The following is a 16,649-nucleotide window of genomic DNA, read 5'->3' as shown; positions in this document are numbered from 1 at the left end:
GTTTTTTATGCTATAGTTATCCGAAAAACTGTTGATACGTGATGCTACCAGATTTACCGTATTGGCCCGAATATAAGACGGCCCTGGTTATAAGACGACCCCCTCTTTTTCAAGACAAGTTTGAAAAAAGACTTTTTGAACACCAAATTACTTTTTAATACAGAAAATAATTACAGTACATCTGAAACAAATGACTATAACAATATATTTGAGAGATTTCTGTCATGACAGAACATCGCTTCAATGATATCTGGCGCCATCTAGCGTCGTGAATGGGGAGAGTAGCTGAGATCTGTCATGACAGAACATCGCTTTAATGATATTTGGCGCCATCTAGTGTCGTGAATGGGTATAATGTCTAGACCGCGAATATAAGATGACCTCCGCTTTTTCAGTCTTATTTACATGCAAAAAAAACACTGTCTTATATTGGGGCCAATACGGTAGATTGGTGAACTCCAATTTACGGATATCACTTAAATGTGTAATGTTTGTTTTTTGTTTCTGCTAAATCAAAAAATTCCAAATCAAAATTGCCCTTCCAAAATGGAATTTATTGTCCGAAAAATAAGGTAATTACTTCTCAGAATTTTCAGTGACTCTCTACAAACCAACCTTATGCTCGTTGAGTACATGGAAGCTTTTCTTTCTTTTCAGTGGAGAGCTAAATCTCTAAAAGCCAAGGCAAGGATTCTCATACGCAAACATATTTTATAGTACACTTGGTGAGAGAAAAAGGAAAAACAGGAAAATGAATGAAAATCCAGAAGGGTTTGCTCTATCTTCAACATTCATCAGTAGGGGTATGTGTAAACACAAGCAGATTGGAGATGTAAGTGGGACTTGAAATAGACTGCCGTTGATGGAGGCTGGAAAGTCGAGATAAAAAGCTTCCTCAAACACCTCTGGCCTTCTGCCCAGGATTTGAATGACAGCTGAAAGGGGCCTGCGCTTTAAGTGGTCGAGACTTCGCTAAAAGTGCAGACACTTAATTTTGCACAAATTGACTTTGGGTTGTCAGGAATGAGCACAAGCAGAAAAGTGGACAGTAACTGCTTCAAGTAAAATTCTGTCTGCCTGTCTGACTTTGATTTTAATAAAGATCCAACACAGTGGTGTTCCCTCGCCCAAGAGCATCAAAATGCTCTGTTTAACTGCCATGCCAGTGACAACTGGGACCCCATATCGCCCTTAGGTGGCACTTTAAAAGAAAGTGTATCTTGAGGCTGTTAAAAAAAGAGAATAGTTTTTTTTTAAAGTAGCATTAAATACTTACTTCTTGTTAGACAGACAGTATTGACCCTTTGACACGCGCCAAAATACAGTGAAAAGCCCCGAATTTAAAAGGGTAGGCCTTGTATGTGAAAGCAATATCCCAGGTCGACTGACACGGCGATTACGCGGACATTTCACGAGTCGTGTCTTAGTATAATGCCCGGAAAAAGTCCCATGACGAAGCTTAAATGAAAGCAAGCATTAAATTCCCGGGTCACAGCACGATAGCGGATGAGGTAACTATCATGGCGGGCTGATCGTCACTTCTTCTTTCTTTGCAGTAAGACAAAAAGCAGCAAACAAACATCGCAATTATCAACATAGCAAGCTAGAAAGAGTTAAACTGAAAAGAACTAAATTTAATTGCTACTGGATCGTAGAGTCAAGGAAGAGACTCCATCTGTCACATTCTGCTCCAGGTTAGATTTTGTTTTGTTACAGAGCCGGCTGTGTGGGCGTTCCCATCATCACACATGCAGCTAATTCCAGCTAATCAACATTTGTGTATAACGCCGGCGATCCAAGCCAACGTTGCCAAGAGATTTACTTGTTGATCGCCATTCGACGCTTTTGAGGCTGCTTGGATTTGCTAGCTTGTTCTTCAGCTTTGTTTCTGTTTTGTGATTCCTCTACCTTGTGTAGGTATTGAGTGTGGTTATTTTTTTATTATCTTATTTGCTCGCTGCCCACCGCTTAGTTTAGTGTTATTTGATCCCCGTTGACTTCTTGCCATGGACCAATTTTGTTATTTCCCCCTTTTTTCCGCGATAGCGTGTTTGTTTTAAACCCTTGAACGCACCCCCTCAATTGTTGTTTGCTCTTGGAGTCCAATCTTGTATTCCGCATTCACGGAACGTAACACCATCGTCCATCTTTAGAAATGTGTGGTTTATTTTGTTGCCGATGTTAGGGTCCGCAACTGCGGAAACAAGGTTGTACCTCAAAGCAAAAAACAAAAGAGGGAACGTTCAAGGGTTTATTAAATACAAACAAAAACACACGCAATCGCGAAAAAGGCGGAATAACACAATGGGTCAGTAACAGTAGGTCGATGGGAATCAATAATACTAACCTAAGCGAAAGGAAGAGAGTCGAGAACAAAACAAAAACACTCAAATACCAGAAAAACGTAAGGTATTGTGATAAACGTAACATATTGTGATAAAGTTAATTATTTTCTGTAATGTACTGATAAACATTAGACTTTCATATATTTTAGATTCATTACAAACAACTGAAGAACTTCAAGCCTTTTGTTGTTTTAATATTGATTAGTTTGGCAAAAAAGTCAAGAAAAAACAAAAATCCTTATCTCAAAAAATTTGCATATTTCATGCGACCAATACAAAAAAAATTTTTTTAATACAAAAAAAGTCAACCTCCAATTAATTATATCAGCTATGCACTCAATACTTGGTCAGGAATCCTTCTGCAGAAATGACTGATCAATGCGGCGTGGCATGGAGGTAATCAGCCTGTGGCACAGCTGATGTGTTATGGAGGCCCAGGATGCTTTGATAGCGGCCTTAAGCTCATCCACAGTGTTGGGTCTGGTGTCTCTCAACTTCCTCTTCGCAATATCCCCACAGATTCTCAATGGGGTTCAGGTCAGGACAGTTGGCAGGCCAATTGAGCACAGTAATGCCATGGTCAGTAAACCATTTACCAGTGGTTTTGGCACTGTGAGCAGGTGCCAGGTCCTGCTGAAAAATTAAATCTTCATCTCCATAAAGCTTTTCAGCAGATGGAAGCATGAAGTGCTCCAAAATTTCCTGATAGCTAGCTCTGCCCTTGATAAAACACATTATACCAAAACCCCCAGCAGCTGACATGGCACCCCAGACCATCACTGACTGTGGGCACTTGACACTGGACTTCAGGCATTTTGGCATTTCCTTCTGCCCAGTCTTCCTCCAAACTCTGGCACCTTGATTTCAGAATGCCATGCAAAATTTGCTTTCATCTGAAAAAAGTACTTTGGACCACTGAGCAACAGTCCAGTGCTGCTTTTCTGTAGCCCAGGTCAGGCGCTTTCACACACGCCTGTGCATGGTGGCTCTGGATGTTTCTACTCCAGACTCAGTCCACTGTTTCTGCAGGTCCCCCAAGGTCTGGAATCGGCCCTTCTCCACAATCTTTCTCAGGGTGCAGTCACCTCTTCTGGTTGTGCAGCGTCTCCTGCCACACTTTTTCCTTCCCACAGACTTCCCACTGAGGTGCCTTGAAACAGCACTCTGGGAACAGCCTATTCGCTCAGAAATGTCTTTCTGTGTCTTAGCTTCTTGCTTGAGGGTGTCAATGATGGCCTTCTGGACAGCAGTCAGGTCGGCAGTCTTGCCCATGATTGCGGTTTTGAGTAAATGAACCAGGCTGGGAGTTTTTAAAAGCCTCAGGAATCTTTCGCAGGGGTTTTGAGTTAATTCGTTGATTCAGATAAATAGGTCAGTAGCTTCTTTAGAATACCTTTTCATGATATACTAATTTTTTTAGATAGGGATTTTTGTTTTTTCTTGACTTTTTTGCCAAAATCATCAATATTAAAACAATAAAAGGCTTGAACTACTTCATTTGTCTGTAATGGCTCTAAAATATATGAAAGTAATATTTATCAGTACATCACAGAAATTAATTAACTTTATCACAATATGCTAATTTTTTTAGAAGGACCAGTACATTGCACCAAATAATACTGGGTGTACCATGTAATGATGGGGGTGGGGTGGGGGTGGGGGTCGTACAATTACACACACCATAACAGGCCCAAAGTTTGACATCCATTTTTAACGAATGTTGTTAGTGTGTCCCAACAACCACAAATCCAAGCGTAACGTTACAATTGGATTTGATTTCATCCACACTGCTAAGAATCTTCACTGTGACAAAGCAATTATCCACTTAACTGATGCCCCAAAGGAATAGCCTTACCATCTTATCTGACAGTCAAGGACATTACTTGACTTGAAATCTTTCACGGGCTCGGTGGATATGGTTATAAGAGGGGTAAACGTTTTCTGTGGGGATTAGGAATCATATCATTCTGACCGAATTCAAGTTTGATCATGACATGAGCACAACAAAGATGAAGTAATTATGGTTAATGTTTTTTGTTGTTGTTTTTTTTTTTTTTTTGGATTCACTCCACTACACATATCCATCACACCATACGTGATACAGACTGTCCTCTGTTTGATGTCCATGTACTTTCATTTCCCCAGGCATGAATGCCTTCAGGAATTTGATTGGATACATGACGCAATGATGTTATTGTACCATCTGTATCTTTGGCTCTAAAGCCATTTCCACACAAATACACATTCAACAGTAACCAACTTAGTCAGCCGGACCTGCCACTAGCATCTTTATTTTAAATTTATTCCAACCGGAGCCACGGAAAGAGTTCAGCCAAGCCAAGGTAAGTGACTTATGATGAATGGCAATACTGCCTTTAGCTGGTCTTAAGTATGCATTTTCTATTCGGCATTGGGATGTAAGGAGCTACCCATTAAGATGAGTCAAGGAGAAGAAGGGCCAGGGATCAAAGATAGGACACAGATAAGAGGGTGACATACGGATGTTTGTATAACAATAGCTGTCAGAAACAGGGACACTGCCTGCATTGCAAAAACAAAAAAACTTTAAACTAGTTAATTTCCCTTGTTTTCAGTGCAAATCTACTAAAACTAAGTCAAATTATCTGCCAGTGCTTCAAGATTCAATTTGAATTCGAAAGACGAGATTTAACTTTTGCTTCCCAAAAATATGTACACCGCAAATTTATAACATTTTATTTAGATTATTTTTCTTAAATCTAGTCAAATAATTGTCTCCATCTTGTTTTCAGGGTTAAAGACTAGTTAACAGATTAATGTGTCAGATTATTCCATTTACTTTAAGTAAATACAGAATTACTAATTGCACTTAAACCCATACATCTAAAAGTTGGTAAATTTTAACCAAAAATCAAGAAATTAAAGTTGAACATAATGACAATATTTGTGAAATTTAGTAACATTTTCTTCTCTTCCTTTGTCTTCCTCTGAAGGATACATAGAGAAAAAAACCAAAGGTCCAAGTCCAGTAAGCGCCAGCTAACCGGTGAACCGAGTGAGCATAAATGGTAAAGACAAGGGATGGATGAATCTTTGTGTTTGTGTATGTACAGTGGTACCTCGACCTACGAACACATCAACATTTGATTTTTTCGACATAAGATGTAAAATTTGACTCGTTATCTGTCTCAACATTTGACGAAATGCTCGAAACAACGATTTACGACAGCGTATCAATTTCATTGATTTTCTTGTGAGAGAAATCATCATGCGTCACAGGAAGAAGGTGATGCTTACCATTGTAATGAAGAAAGAAACAATTGTAAAATATGAGCGTGGTGTGGGTGAACTGGTTAGACAATACAGCCGGACCTACGATCTTGACAATCCTCCAGAAGATGGCCATCTCCTCCGACCTCCGTTTGCCAGTAATTTAAGGTGACAATAAAAATGCTGTGTTAGCTCCTTTAAATCAGGGCTAAAAACGCTTTGTTTAGCACTGCATATCCATAACTGTTTATATATTTCATTCTATTTGCTTTCTATTCTTATCTCCATTGCTGATTTAAATTATTAGCAGTAGTAGTAGTATTTGTTTTATTTTTTATTTTTTTATTCTATTCATGATTAAATGCAATTTTTATGTATGATTTTATTTCCCATTTCGATTGTCTATTTTTTTACGTTCTATTGATGTTAATGTGATTTTTAAGATCTTCATGTGATGTAAAGCACTTTGAATTGCCTTGTGTTGAATTGTGCTGTATAAATAAATTGGCCTTGCCTTGCCGCCTTTGGGACGAATGATGCTTCACTCCTGTTTTTCTTTTCTTTTTTTTTTCTTTTTTTTCTTTGGCTTAATGTTGTTATGTAATAGGTCATAGCACAATATAATAACTGTTCATATTTATAGCTTTGTGCTGAGAAAAAAAATGCCAATTTAAAAAAAAAATAAATCAAAGTAAGCAGTTACTCACACTGTTACTCATGACTTGAGTATTTTTTCCACCAAATATTTTTTTTTTTACTTGTACTTGTGTACATTTTTGTATGACTACTTTTACTTTTACTTGACTAATATTATTTTGAAGTCACTTTACTCTTACTTGAGTACATTTTTGCCTACTCTACCCACCTCTGACTGCTGCATCTACCAAATTTCATTGTAATCTGTCCCCAACTAACTGAGGATTAGCCATTTTATTTAGTGCTCTTACCAAGAAGAAGAAGACAAATTAAGTGATATTTTGAGCCCTTCAGGTGGTTTATAAATAATCTATTAAGTAGTCTGCATTCTTATTTTGTGATATTTCAGCCCCGAATGACAGTAGCAAAAAAGGAGGCACCTTATCAGTTAAATGACAGTATTGGTGGAGCTTGCATTCAGTGCAACTACTTATGTCAAAGTTTTGGGAAGAAGGACCGTAATTAGTAACATTTTCATTATTCCCAACAGAATATAAAGAGCTTTCATGTGAGACAGACGTTTCCTAGTTATGGCTGAATGAATTTTATATTTTAATGACGGTCCAAACATACGAAAAGTCCTGTGACAGACAGATACAAGACAAACAGGCAGAACGTTAGACCAAGATATGCGGGGGTGGTGGTCTTCCTTGCTTTTCTCCTAAATCTCCCACTGCCAGAGAGCAGATGGGCCTCACAGCACGCCCCTCTGTCCGATCGAGCCACTGTACAAAGCAGCACACAACATAGGCCCACGCACCAACATCGGTGAGCCAAAGAGCACAACATCATTCTGTAGACTCAAACCACAAAAACAAAGCCTCTACCCGTGGGTACCAACTAACAATGTCATCATGAGCCATGTTCAAAGTGCTGTAGGGTTTTGGAAGCATCTCAACTTGCATTTAAAAAGTAAAAATACATATTTAAATATGTAAACATTTTAAAAATCAAAGTCTATTGAATTTAAAGTACCGGCTACAAAATTGGAATATATTGTCACTGCACCAGAGATGAGCAGGAATTATTCTGGAGGCAATCACACCCTCAGTTTTGGTCAACGCCAGCACTTCTCTCTCTTACCTTTTAAAGTCAGAGCTAAGCAAAGGTTGATAAGAGGCTCATTCGCTTCAGACTGTAGCTTCCTAATGGCAAACTTAAACTTGAAACAACCTTCTGACATTTAAAAAGTAACCTTGTGGGAGGACAATATCTTAACATTTATGAAGAGTAAAACCACAGAAAATGGATGATTATTCTGCTTCAGAATGAACAAAAAAGGGAGATGCAGGTAAGTTTTTTAACTGCTCAACCATTAATCTGCAATCTATATATGTACAGGGTGTCCATAAAAAAATATACACCCTTTTACAGATGATAACTTGTGTTCATACTTCCAGTAACATTTGAAAATGAATATTCTTTCTTCAAAGTTTAGTCTGGCTGTCATCATTGATTCATTGAGTTTTATCTACAAAGAAACTAAGGATGTCCTGATTCGATCACATGGTTGGAAATCGGGCAGATTGCGCCAATTTTCAGAGGATCGGAATCCGGTGAATCCGGATCCGGTGCTTCATGCTCATACAGCCTCTCACTTTCCCTCCTGCTGCTTTTCTTGATCACCAGTGCAGCTGTTGTTTGGTACTGCTATTGCTACGATGATTGACAGGTTTGTAGCTTTCATCTGGCAAGTGAAGGCTCGGTAGCGCTACAATCAAAGGCATGAATTAGTTAATCATTGTTCAGTCAATTTTTGTTGTCTATAGGCTGTTGTTGGCAGCGTGACGGTCAAACCTCGAGTGAACTTGATTGAACTCACTCATATGAATTACAGGTAGTCCCCCGAATAACGCGAATTTGACGTTACGACGCCTGCGTCTCGTCGTTTTTTTGTTGTTGTTTTTTTTTTCTTTTACATGTTGAGTTTGTTTGGTAATGCATGCTTTTATTTTGGCGCAGGAAGCGAGTGCATTTACAGACGCCCACCCACTCCACACACACAGAGCAGCCGAGTGACAGAGGTGACAGCCTGCATGCACATTTGTTGCTTGTGAAGCATCCACAGGCGACGGCTGTATTTAAGCTTTTTGGTATTGTTTATTGTGCTTTTTCAATTGTGGTCGAATACTTGAGGCGAGTTTACGTGATTTGTTTTGATGATGTGGGGACGTTAACTGATGCATGCTAATCGTTTGTTATTGCTGCATCAGCATCTACTTGTAAAAGCAAATTTGAATTGCTGTTATTGAAGCTGGGATTGATTTCATTTGATTTTACTTTAGTTTCATTCTGCAAGTGCTTTCGTAATGAGCAGCTGAATAAAGTCCGCAAACCACACGGACGTCTGACATTGTTATTTCGGAGCTTAACTCACAGTCTAGCTAGGACTTAGCTCCAAAGTTTTGGCAAGGATAGTAAAATGACGTTTAACACGTTTTTGGATATGTATATGTATATTTTTTAGGGCTGTCTAAATTATCGCGTTAACAGGCGGTAATTAATTTTTTAAATTAATCACGTTAAAATATTTGACGCAATTAACGCACATGCCCCGCTCAAACAGATTAAAATGACAGCAGAGTGTTATGTCCACTTGTTACTTGTGTTTTTTGGTGTTTTGTCGCCCTCTGCTGGCGCTTGGGTGCGACTGATTTTATGGGTTTGAGCACCATGAGCATTGTGTAATTATTGACATCAACAATGGCAAGCTACTAGTTTATTTTTAGAGTGAAAGTTTTACAAATGTTATTAAAACGAAAACATTAAGAGGGGTTTTCATATAAAATTTCTATAACTTGTACTAATATTTATTTTTAAGAACTACAAGTCTTTCCATCCATGGATCGCTTTAACAGAATGTTAATGTTCATGCCATCTTGTTGATTTATTGTTATAATAAACAAATACAGTACTTATGTACAGTATGTTGAATGTATAGATCCGTCTTGTGTCTTATCTTTCCATGGTTTGAATTGCGATTAATTACGATTAATTAATTTTAAAGCTGTGATGAACGCGATTAAAAAATGTAATCGTTTGACAGCCCTAATATTTTTTAGAGTATTTTGAGGTATTTAACGTGTCAACTCTGATTTTCGTGGAAATCTGGGTTACATCGCCAGCGTAGGAATGGAACTCGTTCGTAAACCGAGGACTACTTGTATATTAACGTTATGGCAAGTGACTAAAGTATGGCATTAAAGGTGATCCAATGAAGAATGTGGGTGTGCCTACTAGACATGTGCCGGTTATCGGTTTCACGGTTTACCGTGGTGTGAAAACGTCGCGGTTTCAAAACCACTAAAATTTTCCGTCATACCTTAGTACGGTATTCGCTATTTTTCATGTGCCAAAATGCAGCCGAAGTGGCTTGGTGCGGCACCGCTCACCCCTTCCCGTTTGTTGCTGTGAGTGTCACTAAACAGCCAGCAAACCCAAAAACAAATCCTCCAAACACAAGGCGTACTTTTCTTCAATTTATTAAGCTCTCAAATCGTGGTGAAATATACAAATAAATACATTTAAAACGATGTACAATTGTATTTTTCCACGTGTGATTAGGTTCAACAGGATAGCAGTAGCTCCATTAAAAAGTTCGCCAAAAACAAAACACACATTCAAATTCAATATACAAACTGACTAAAACTTACAAAGACGAATGTTAGCCTAGGCTAATCTCGGAGAGCAGCTTCTTTTATGTCTCACAGCCGCTGAGTGAGAGAAAAGCTTGAATGCAGGGGGGAAAGAAAAAGATCGCTAATTGAGAGAGGAGGTCTCACTCCTCACTTTTTTTTTTTTTTTTTTTTTTAGATGAAACCTTTCCTCAACAATCTTTACATTTTAACTAATTTATAAAACTAACTTATACATTTTTAACTAACTTATTAACTTATGAATTCTTTGTTCTTTTTAACACAAAGGCATGGCATCATGTAGACTAGAGTTGACACAGTGGCTGAAAATGGTGAAACTTCACTTGAGCTTCCCCCCTCAAAAAAAAGTCATACAGTATATATTTTTAATTTTGTTTGGAAGTGTTTTTACTTTTTATAGCAATTATTTTGTTCTTACTCTAATATTGAGCATTTGAGCTGTGGCTGTGGGTATAGTCTAGGTTCTATTTATTTTAATTTTATATAATATTTGTTATTTTTTGTTAATTTATTTATTTTCACATTATATTCATGTTCCAATTTGCAAATATGTTTTGAAAAAATCCTGTTCAATTGATTTTTTTTTTTTTTTAAACCCATACATCTCAAAATTTTGGAGCTATAATTGCAATACCGTGATACCGTGAAACCGCGGTATTTTTGCTCACGGTTATCGTACGTGAAAATCTCATACCGGCACATGCCTAGTGCCTACATTTTGTGCTGGTGCACCTTGAGAAAAAAAGTTTGTTCCACCAATGCAACCAATGCAAAAAGTAAGTGTGCAGTCTTGGAAGTATATATCGCAATGTTATTTTTTGTCCAATATCATTTAGGGTTAATTCCTATTTTACTTTTCAAAGCCTAAAAGGTAACAAAATAATAGAGAAATACAGCATTGCAAAAGACACAAAAATGTATATGTTTTATCCTCTGCCACACTCCCAGAAAAAGCGGGAGAGGAAGTACTGTAAAAAGTACAGTACTGTAACATGTTTGGAACTTTTGTTCGAATAAAAACTTTTTTTTTCCCGGTTTCGGATCGGGACAAAATCAGATGACTGACTCGGGTGCAAAAACATGCGACAAACTCAAACTCATCGACAATTTGGTTACCAACTGCTAAACAGTGTACAAGTAGTCCCTGGGTCACAAACAAGTAACCAGAATGTCCGCATAAGTCAGAATTAACCCTTTACAGTAAGTACCCCTAAATACCCCATAAATCTCTAAATCAATATCCAATACCATGTTTTATACATCATATTTATACAATAAAGTTAAAAAAATATTAGATCAATATTACTTCCTCCGGTTACTCTGGTAACATCGATCACACCACAGTTCTTCTTACAATTCACATTTATTGATTTGTCACCGTCAAACTATGAACACACAATTAGAAAATACAATCAAGACAGAGCGTACAATAATGCTATAAAGTAAGCTAATAGAGACATATTTGCTTTCAAAAACATACCTCAATGGCTGCCAAATAAAACGGAGTGAAATAAGGTCCAAATTTTGAGCAATTCAACAAGGAAAATGGCAGCTATTAGTGGCACCAGTCCAGTGGTGAAAACAAACACTGCTCATTTAGCTAGCGGGCTAATAGTGACTAGCGACTTAACGGGGGGCCATCGCCAAGTTTCTTTACCTACTTGAAATGTTAATTGGCGTTCACCCCCTGTTCCCGACATGAACGCAACGCTCAAAACTAACAAAATGTAGCGCTGGCGTGATGCCAAACAAGTCCGAGTGCAACAAAGGAAAACATATAGTTTAATGAAACACCAGATATGCATAGCAATTGGAGATCAACCATTTAGATTAATTAAACCTAATGAATAATAAATAAATAATTAAATTAAATTAAATTACAAATAATATACTATATTGTATATTGCAACCCTTGTTATATTACCATGTTTCACCCATAAAATCCCCCAAAAATCCAGCTGTGACCATTCACAGCTGTGTCATGACACTCAGTGATACATTATACATGGAGTTTTTGGATCTCGTTAAAGTCATGGCGTCTTTAATTCTGCTCTTTCATGCTCTTACCTCCAGATAGGGTTTCGCTGTTTATTTAATTTATTTATTTATTTATTTAAATGCCCTCCTGTTCAAAATGTTTCTTCCCCCAGAAAATTGAGGTTTTAAGCTTTTCAATGATGTATCATACATGCATATCGGACAATTTTGAAAGTTGGCCAAATTGGGGGTCTAAGAGCGGAAACTTCAAGTCACCTGAGTGTATATACAGTATATGCCGGAAAACAAATACAAGACTGAAAGAGCAGTTTCTGCTCTTGCACTCCTCTTTAAAGGAAACTGTTGTATATTAGGCCTAAATAACTGTTGTGTTTGATAGAACAATATGTCTATATGCTGCCATAGCAGATTCATGGCACATTAAGCCCCCGAATTATTTCTAATTGTTTCGTTTTACCCTGAAAACCCCCGTTTACTGATGTCGCACAACTGCTTTTGTTTCAACCCAGCCATAAAACGAAGGTAATTAATTAATTTATTACTCAAAATGTCTGTCGTTTTTAGCTTAGACTCATTACTTGATGTCTCATATTTAGTTAAAAAAAAAAAAAAAAAAAAAACTTTATAAAATTATTCATTCACCTATTTTAAACTTTTCAACAAATTATGTCACAATGAAACAAATGGTGTGTCAAAAAGTCACGGATATCTACCTCATAACTATCACTTAATTGTATTTTTTTTCTTTTGTTACAGTTGCATTTTAAATAATTTTAAATAATCGATCCAAACAAAAAAAAAATTGAGAAAAAAAACGTTTAAAAGGGTAAATATATGAAAAACAAAATCTTGACAACTCCTTGATGTCTGCGATTTCTGCATCGCAACCCTTGCTAAATTACCACGTTTCACCCATAAAATCCCCCAAAAATTCAACTGTGGCCATTCACAGCTGTGTCTTGGCACTCAGTGATACATGCTACATAGAGATTTGGATCAAAATAAGGTAAGTACGCGATAATATCTTGTTAAAGTCATGGCGTCTGTAATTCTGCTCTCACCTCCAGATAGGGTTTTGCTGTTTAAAAATTAAAAAAAAAAAAAAAAAAGAAAAGCCCTCCTGTTCAATAATTTTTCTTCCCCCAGAAAATTGAGATTTTAAGCTTTCCAATGATGTATCACACATGCATATAGGACAATTTTGAAAGTTGGCCAAATTGGGGATCTCAGAGCGGAACTTCAAGTCACCTGAGTGTTTTCCGCCATAAATTAATCTATGGCCCTGAGGACTAGTAAGGCCTTCTCTTCTTACCTAAACCATAGAAACTATTAATTCAATTCCAAAAGAGTGTAGGAAGTTAGAAATTTGCTTCAGTCTGCTTATATTTCAGCCTCTCTGTGAGGCCATGTCAATCACTGGCTTCGATTTGCACCATTTTCCAGCTTGGTTAGTCAGAGCAAGTTGAGCTAGACTATATAATATCTCTCGATCTGCACACAATAAATCATTCAATATCAAGCATCTCAATTGATTCTAAATTGCTCCATTAATGTGCTGATTATACAGTACTTGTGTACACACAGGATATACACACACGTCTTCCATCTGGATAATTTGTAATAGATTGTTGAATAAGTGGAAGGTTTGCCATTTTAATATGGATGTCAAATGCAAAACAGTTGCCTTCAAACCAACATGTACTAAATTTTGTGTTAGCTTGTGTCAGCAAATACAGTTTGTGTGTGAGGAAGTGAAAAGAGAGCGAGCAAGACAGAGAGAGAGTGAGAAGTGGGTGTGATTGTTGTAAGTGATTTAGAGCAAAAGTGTCAGAAATACATCTGCAAGCCTCTGCATGGATATGAGAGAGGTTATAAATGCGCTCTCAGTTGATCAGAGCTGATATTACTCAGCCAGCTGCCTAAACAACACCTACTGTATGTAAAACAGCCACTTTGAGCTGAGTGCCAAAGTAAAAGTGCCAATAAACAGACTATAGCATAAAGATAATATCAACACTCACCGTTGCGCGTTTCTTGTTCAGGTGTTTCTTCTTTTTGCTTTGTGCGTGTGCCAAACGGGGATTGTTCTCCTGATCTGACGGCTGGTGATGGTGATAGTTGTTTTTAAAGGGCTCCAGGCTTAGGCCATTGGGGACACCGGCTGACTTTTTCTTGCACAGGGGCGCAGCCAGGTTCACTCTATGCCCTCGGGGCCTCAGGGTCAGGTTTTCCTACAAAAGGAAAAGAAAAGGACATGGTTATGATAGAAATAAATATAATTTTTATTTGTGATCACAGCTGGCACATTTATCTTTAGTGGTATGAGGATTTGAAACATCAACACTCATATCAGGTGTATTTGTAATTGAACATACAGTATATGTAACTTGAAAGGTAAATAAATTGGATACAAGTGTCATTGTCAAATATGTGGAAAACCAGTTTACATTTCAATTAAAAAAAATTTAAAAAACTAAATCACATTAAATATCCTCCACTATTTTTGCCTCAAACATAAAACAGAAAATGCCTACATAAAAGAATGACCTACACACTGACATTTGCAAATTGCTCAACCTGAGTGCTGATTCAAATGGTTTGTGTACTTGACTCCAAAATCTAAACTCGCAGACCATCTTTAGTTCAGAATACAGCTGTACATGGAATCTCACTGGCACAAAGAAATTGCAACATATTACACCTGTTCTTAAGTCCATACAATGTTTGTCCCTATAAAGTGAGACAAAAAATATTCAGTCAACCACAGTGTGCAGCTTTTCCCACTTAAAATGACTTCAAAGGTCTTTAATTTTTATCATACACCTAATTAGTTATGTTTGCCTGTCAACTCAAATCATTCTACAATAGACATACAATTGACTTTTAGTCTTCTTGTTGATTTTGTCTTTGACCTTTCTGGGTAATTTCCTGTTGATTTGGGGGCATTTACTGATCACTTCCTGTTAATTTTGGGTTACTGAACAGGAAGTGACCTGGGAATGTCCCCAAATGAATAGGAAGTGACTCAAAAACCAACAGGAAGTGACCTGTAAATGCCCTGAAATGAACACAAACTGATCTGTAAATGTCTCCAAAACTAAGAAGGCTGGCTGTGAATGCTCTGTTTCAGTGCCACTAACAGTGCTACAACCCCTAGCAAAAAGTATGGAATCACCAGTCTCGGACGAGCACTCATTCAGACATTTTATTATGTAGAACAAATTCAAATAAAAAGCTTGAAGAAAATAATCAATTAGTTCAAAAGTGCAACTCCTTGGCATTCAGAAACACTTAAAGAAAGAAATAAAAAAACATTGTGGTGGTCAGTAAATGTTACTTTTATAGAGCAAGTGCAGGGAAATAAATATAGAATCACTCGATTTTGAGTAGAAAATACAGACACACCCAGTCAATTTCCTTCCCTTAATCGGGCCCCTGCCTCAGATTAGATCTACTCGTTAGTCAGCTGTTAAAAACAGTGCAGTTATCACACCTTGGAGGGCTGCTGGACCAAGTGGATTCACAAGAATCATGGCTCCAACAAGAGAGATGTCTCTTGAGACCAAGGAGAGGATTATCAAACTTCTTGAAGAAGGTAACGCTACACGTATGGTTGCCAAAGATATGGGCTGTTCACAGTCAGCTGTATCAAAAATCTGGACCAAATACAAACAGCATGGCAAGGTTGTTAAAGTTAATCGTACTGGTAGACCGAGGAAGACATCCAAACATCATGACAAACAACTAAAGGCCATATGTCTTGAAAACAGAAGATGTACAATAAGACAAATGAAGAAATGGGAGGAAGCTGGAGTCAAGGTATGTGACAGAACTGTGCAAAATCGCCAAAAGGAAATGGGATTTTCATTCAGGAAAGCTAAAACGAAACCATCATTGACACTTAAACAGAAAAGAACAAGACCACAATGGGCTAAGGAGAGGCAATCGCGGACTGTGAATGACTGGATGAAGGTTATTTTTAGTGATGAGTGAAGAATCTGCATTGGACAAGGTGATGATGCTAGAACTTTAGTTTGGTGTCGTTCCAGTGAGATTTACAAAGATAACTGCCTTGAAGAAAACCTCAAAATTCCCTCAGTCCTTGATTATATGGGGCTGCATGTCAGGCAAAGGCACTGTGGTTAAATCTTCAATAAATGCACATGTTTACATTGAAATTTTAGACAGATTTCTTATCCCTTCAATTGAAAATAAAACAATATATCGATTCTCGGCTAGAGCATATTGATAATCTTTTAGGATACAAAGTATGCCGAAACGTCAGCATTTCGATGTATTGTCACACACCTACTTTGCAGCACACTTCCGGGCGAACGAAACATAGCTCTTGATTTCTTAATGACAGCTATTTGAATTATTTTTATGGATAAAAGACACCTTTCCATGGACCCCAAACTCTATGGTTAAACCCAAAGAGCTACCAGAAAACAAGGATAAATTTGTAGGCCTGTACCAGGCTGAGAAGAGTGAATCAACAATAAAGAAAGGTTGCAATTGGATATGACTGAATATATTTCATTGTCACCAACTCTCTCTTCGTATTGAATGTATACGGTAATTACTATAGGCCGCTATTTTTTCCCCCCTCATTTTAAATCCTGTGGCTTATAGTCCAGTGTGCTCTATTTGTTGATTTATTTGGGCTAATAGGTAACACTTTACTTGACATCAGAGTCATAAGACG

At 37.5% G+C, this 16,649-nt stretch overlaps 1 protein-coding gene across 7 annotated transcripts in view; it reads right to left on the bottom strand.

The window, feature by feature from the left end:
• auts2a (activator of transcription and developmental regulator AUTS2 a) overlaps positions 1 to 16,649 on the bottom strand; it is a 718,963-nt gene that overhangs the window by 565,935 nt on the left and 136,379 nt on the right. For all 7 annotated transcript variants that reach the window (XM_057820249.1, XM_057820252.1, XM_057820251.1 and 4 more), the window contains exon 3: positions 13,966 to 14,175. In XM_057820249.1, coding sequence (XP_057676232.1) covers positions 13,966 to 14,175 — 210 coding nt within the window. The remainder of the gene's footprint in view (positions 1 to 13,965; positions 14,176 to 16,649) is intronic.

This window comes from Corythoichthys intestinalis, chromosome 18, assembly GCF_030265065.1.
Source record: "Corythoichthys intestinalis isolate RoL2023-P3 chromosome 18, ASM3026506v1, whole genome shotgun sequence".
Lineage (NCBI taxonomy): Eukaryota > Metazoa > Chordata > Actinopteri > Syngnathiformes > Syngnathidae > Corythoichthys > Corythoichthys intestinalis.
This window is presented reverse-complemented; position numbering and strand designations above follow the sequence as displayed.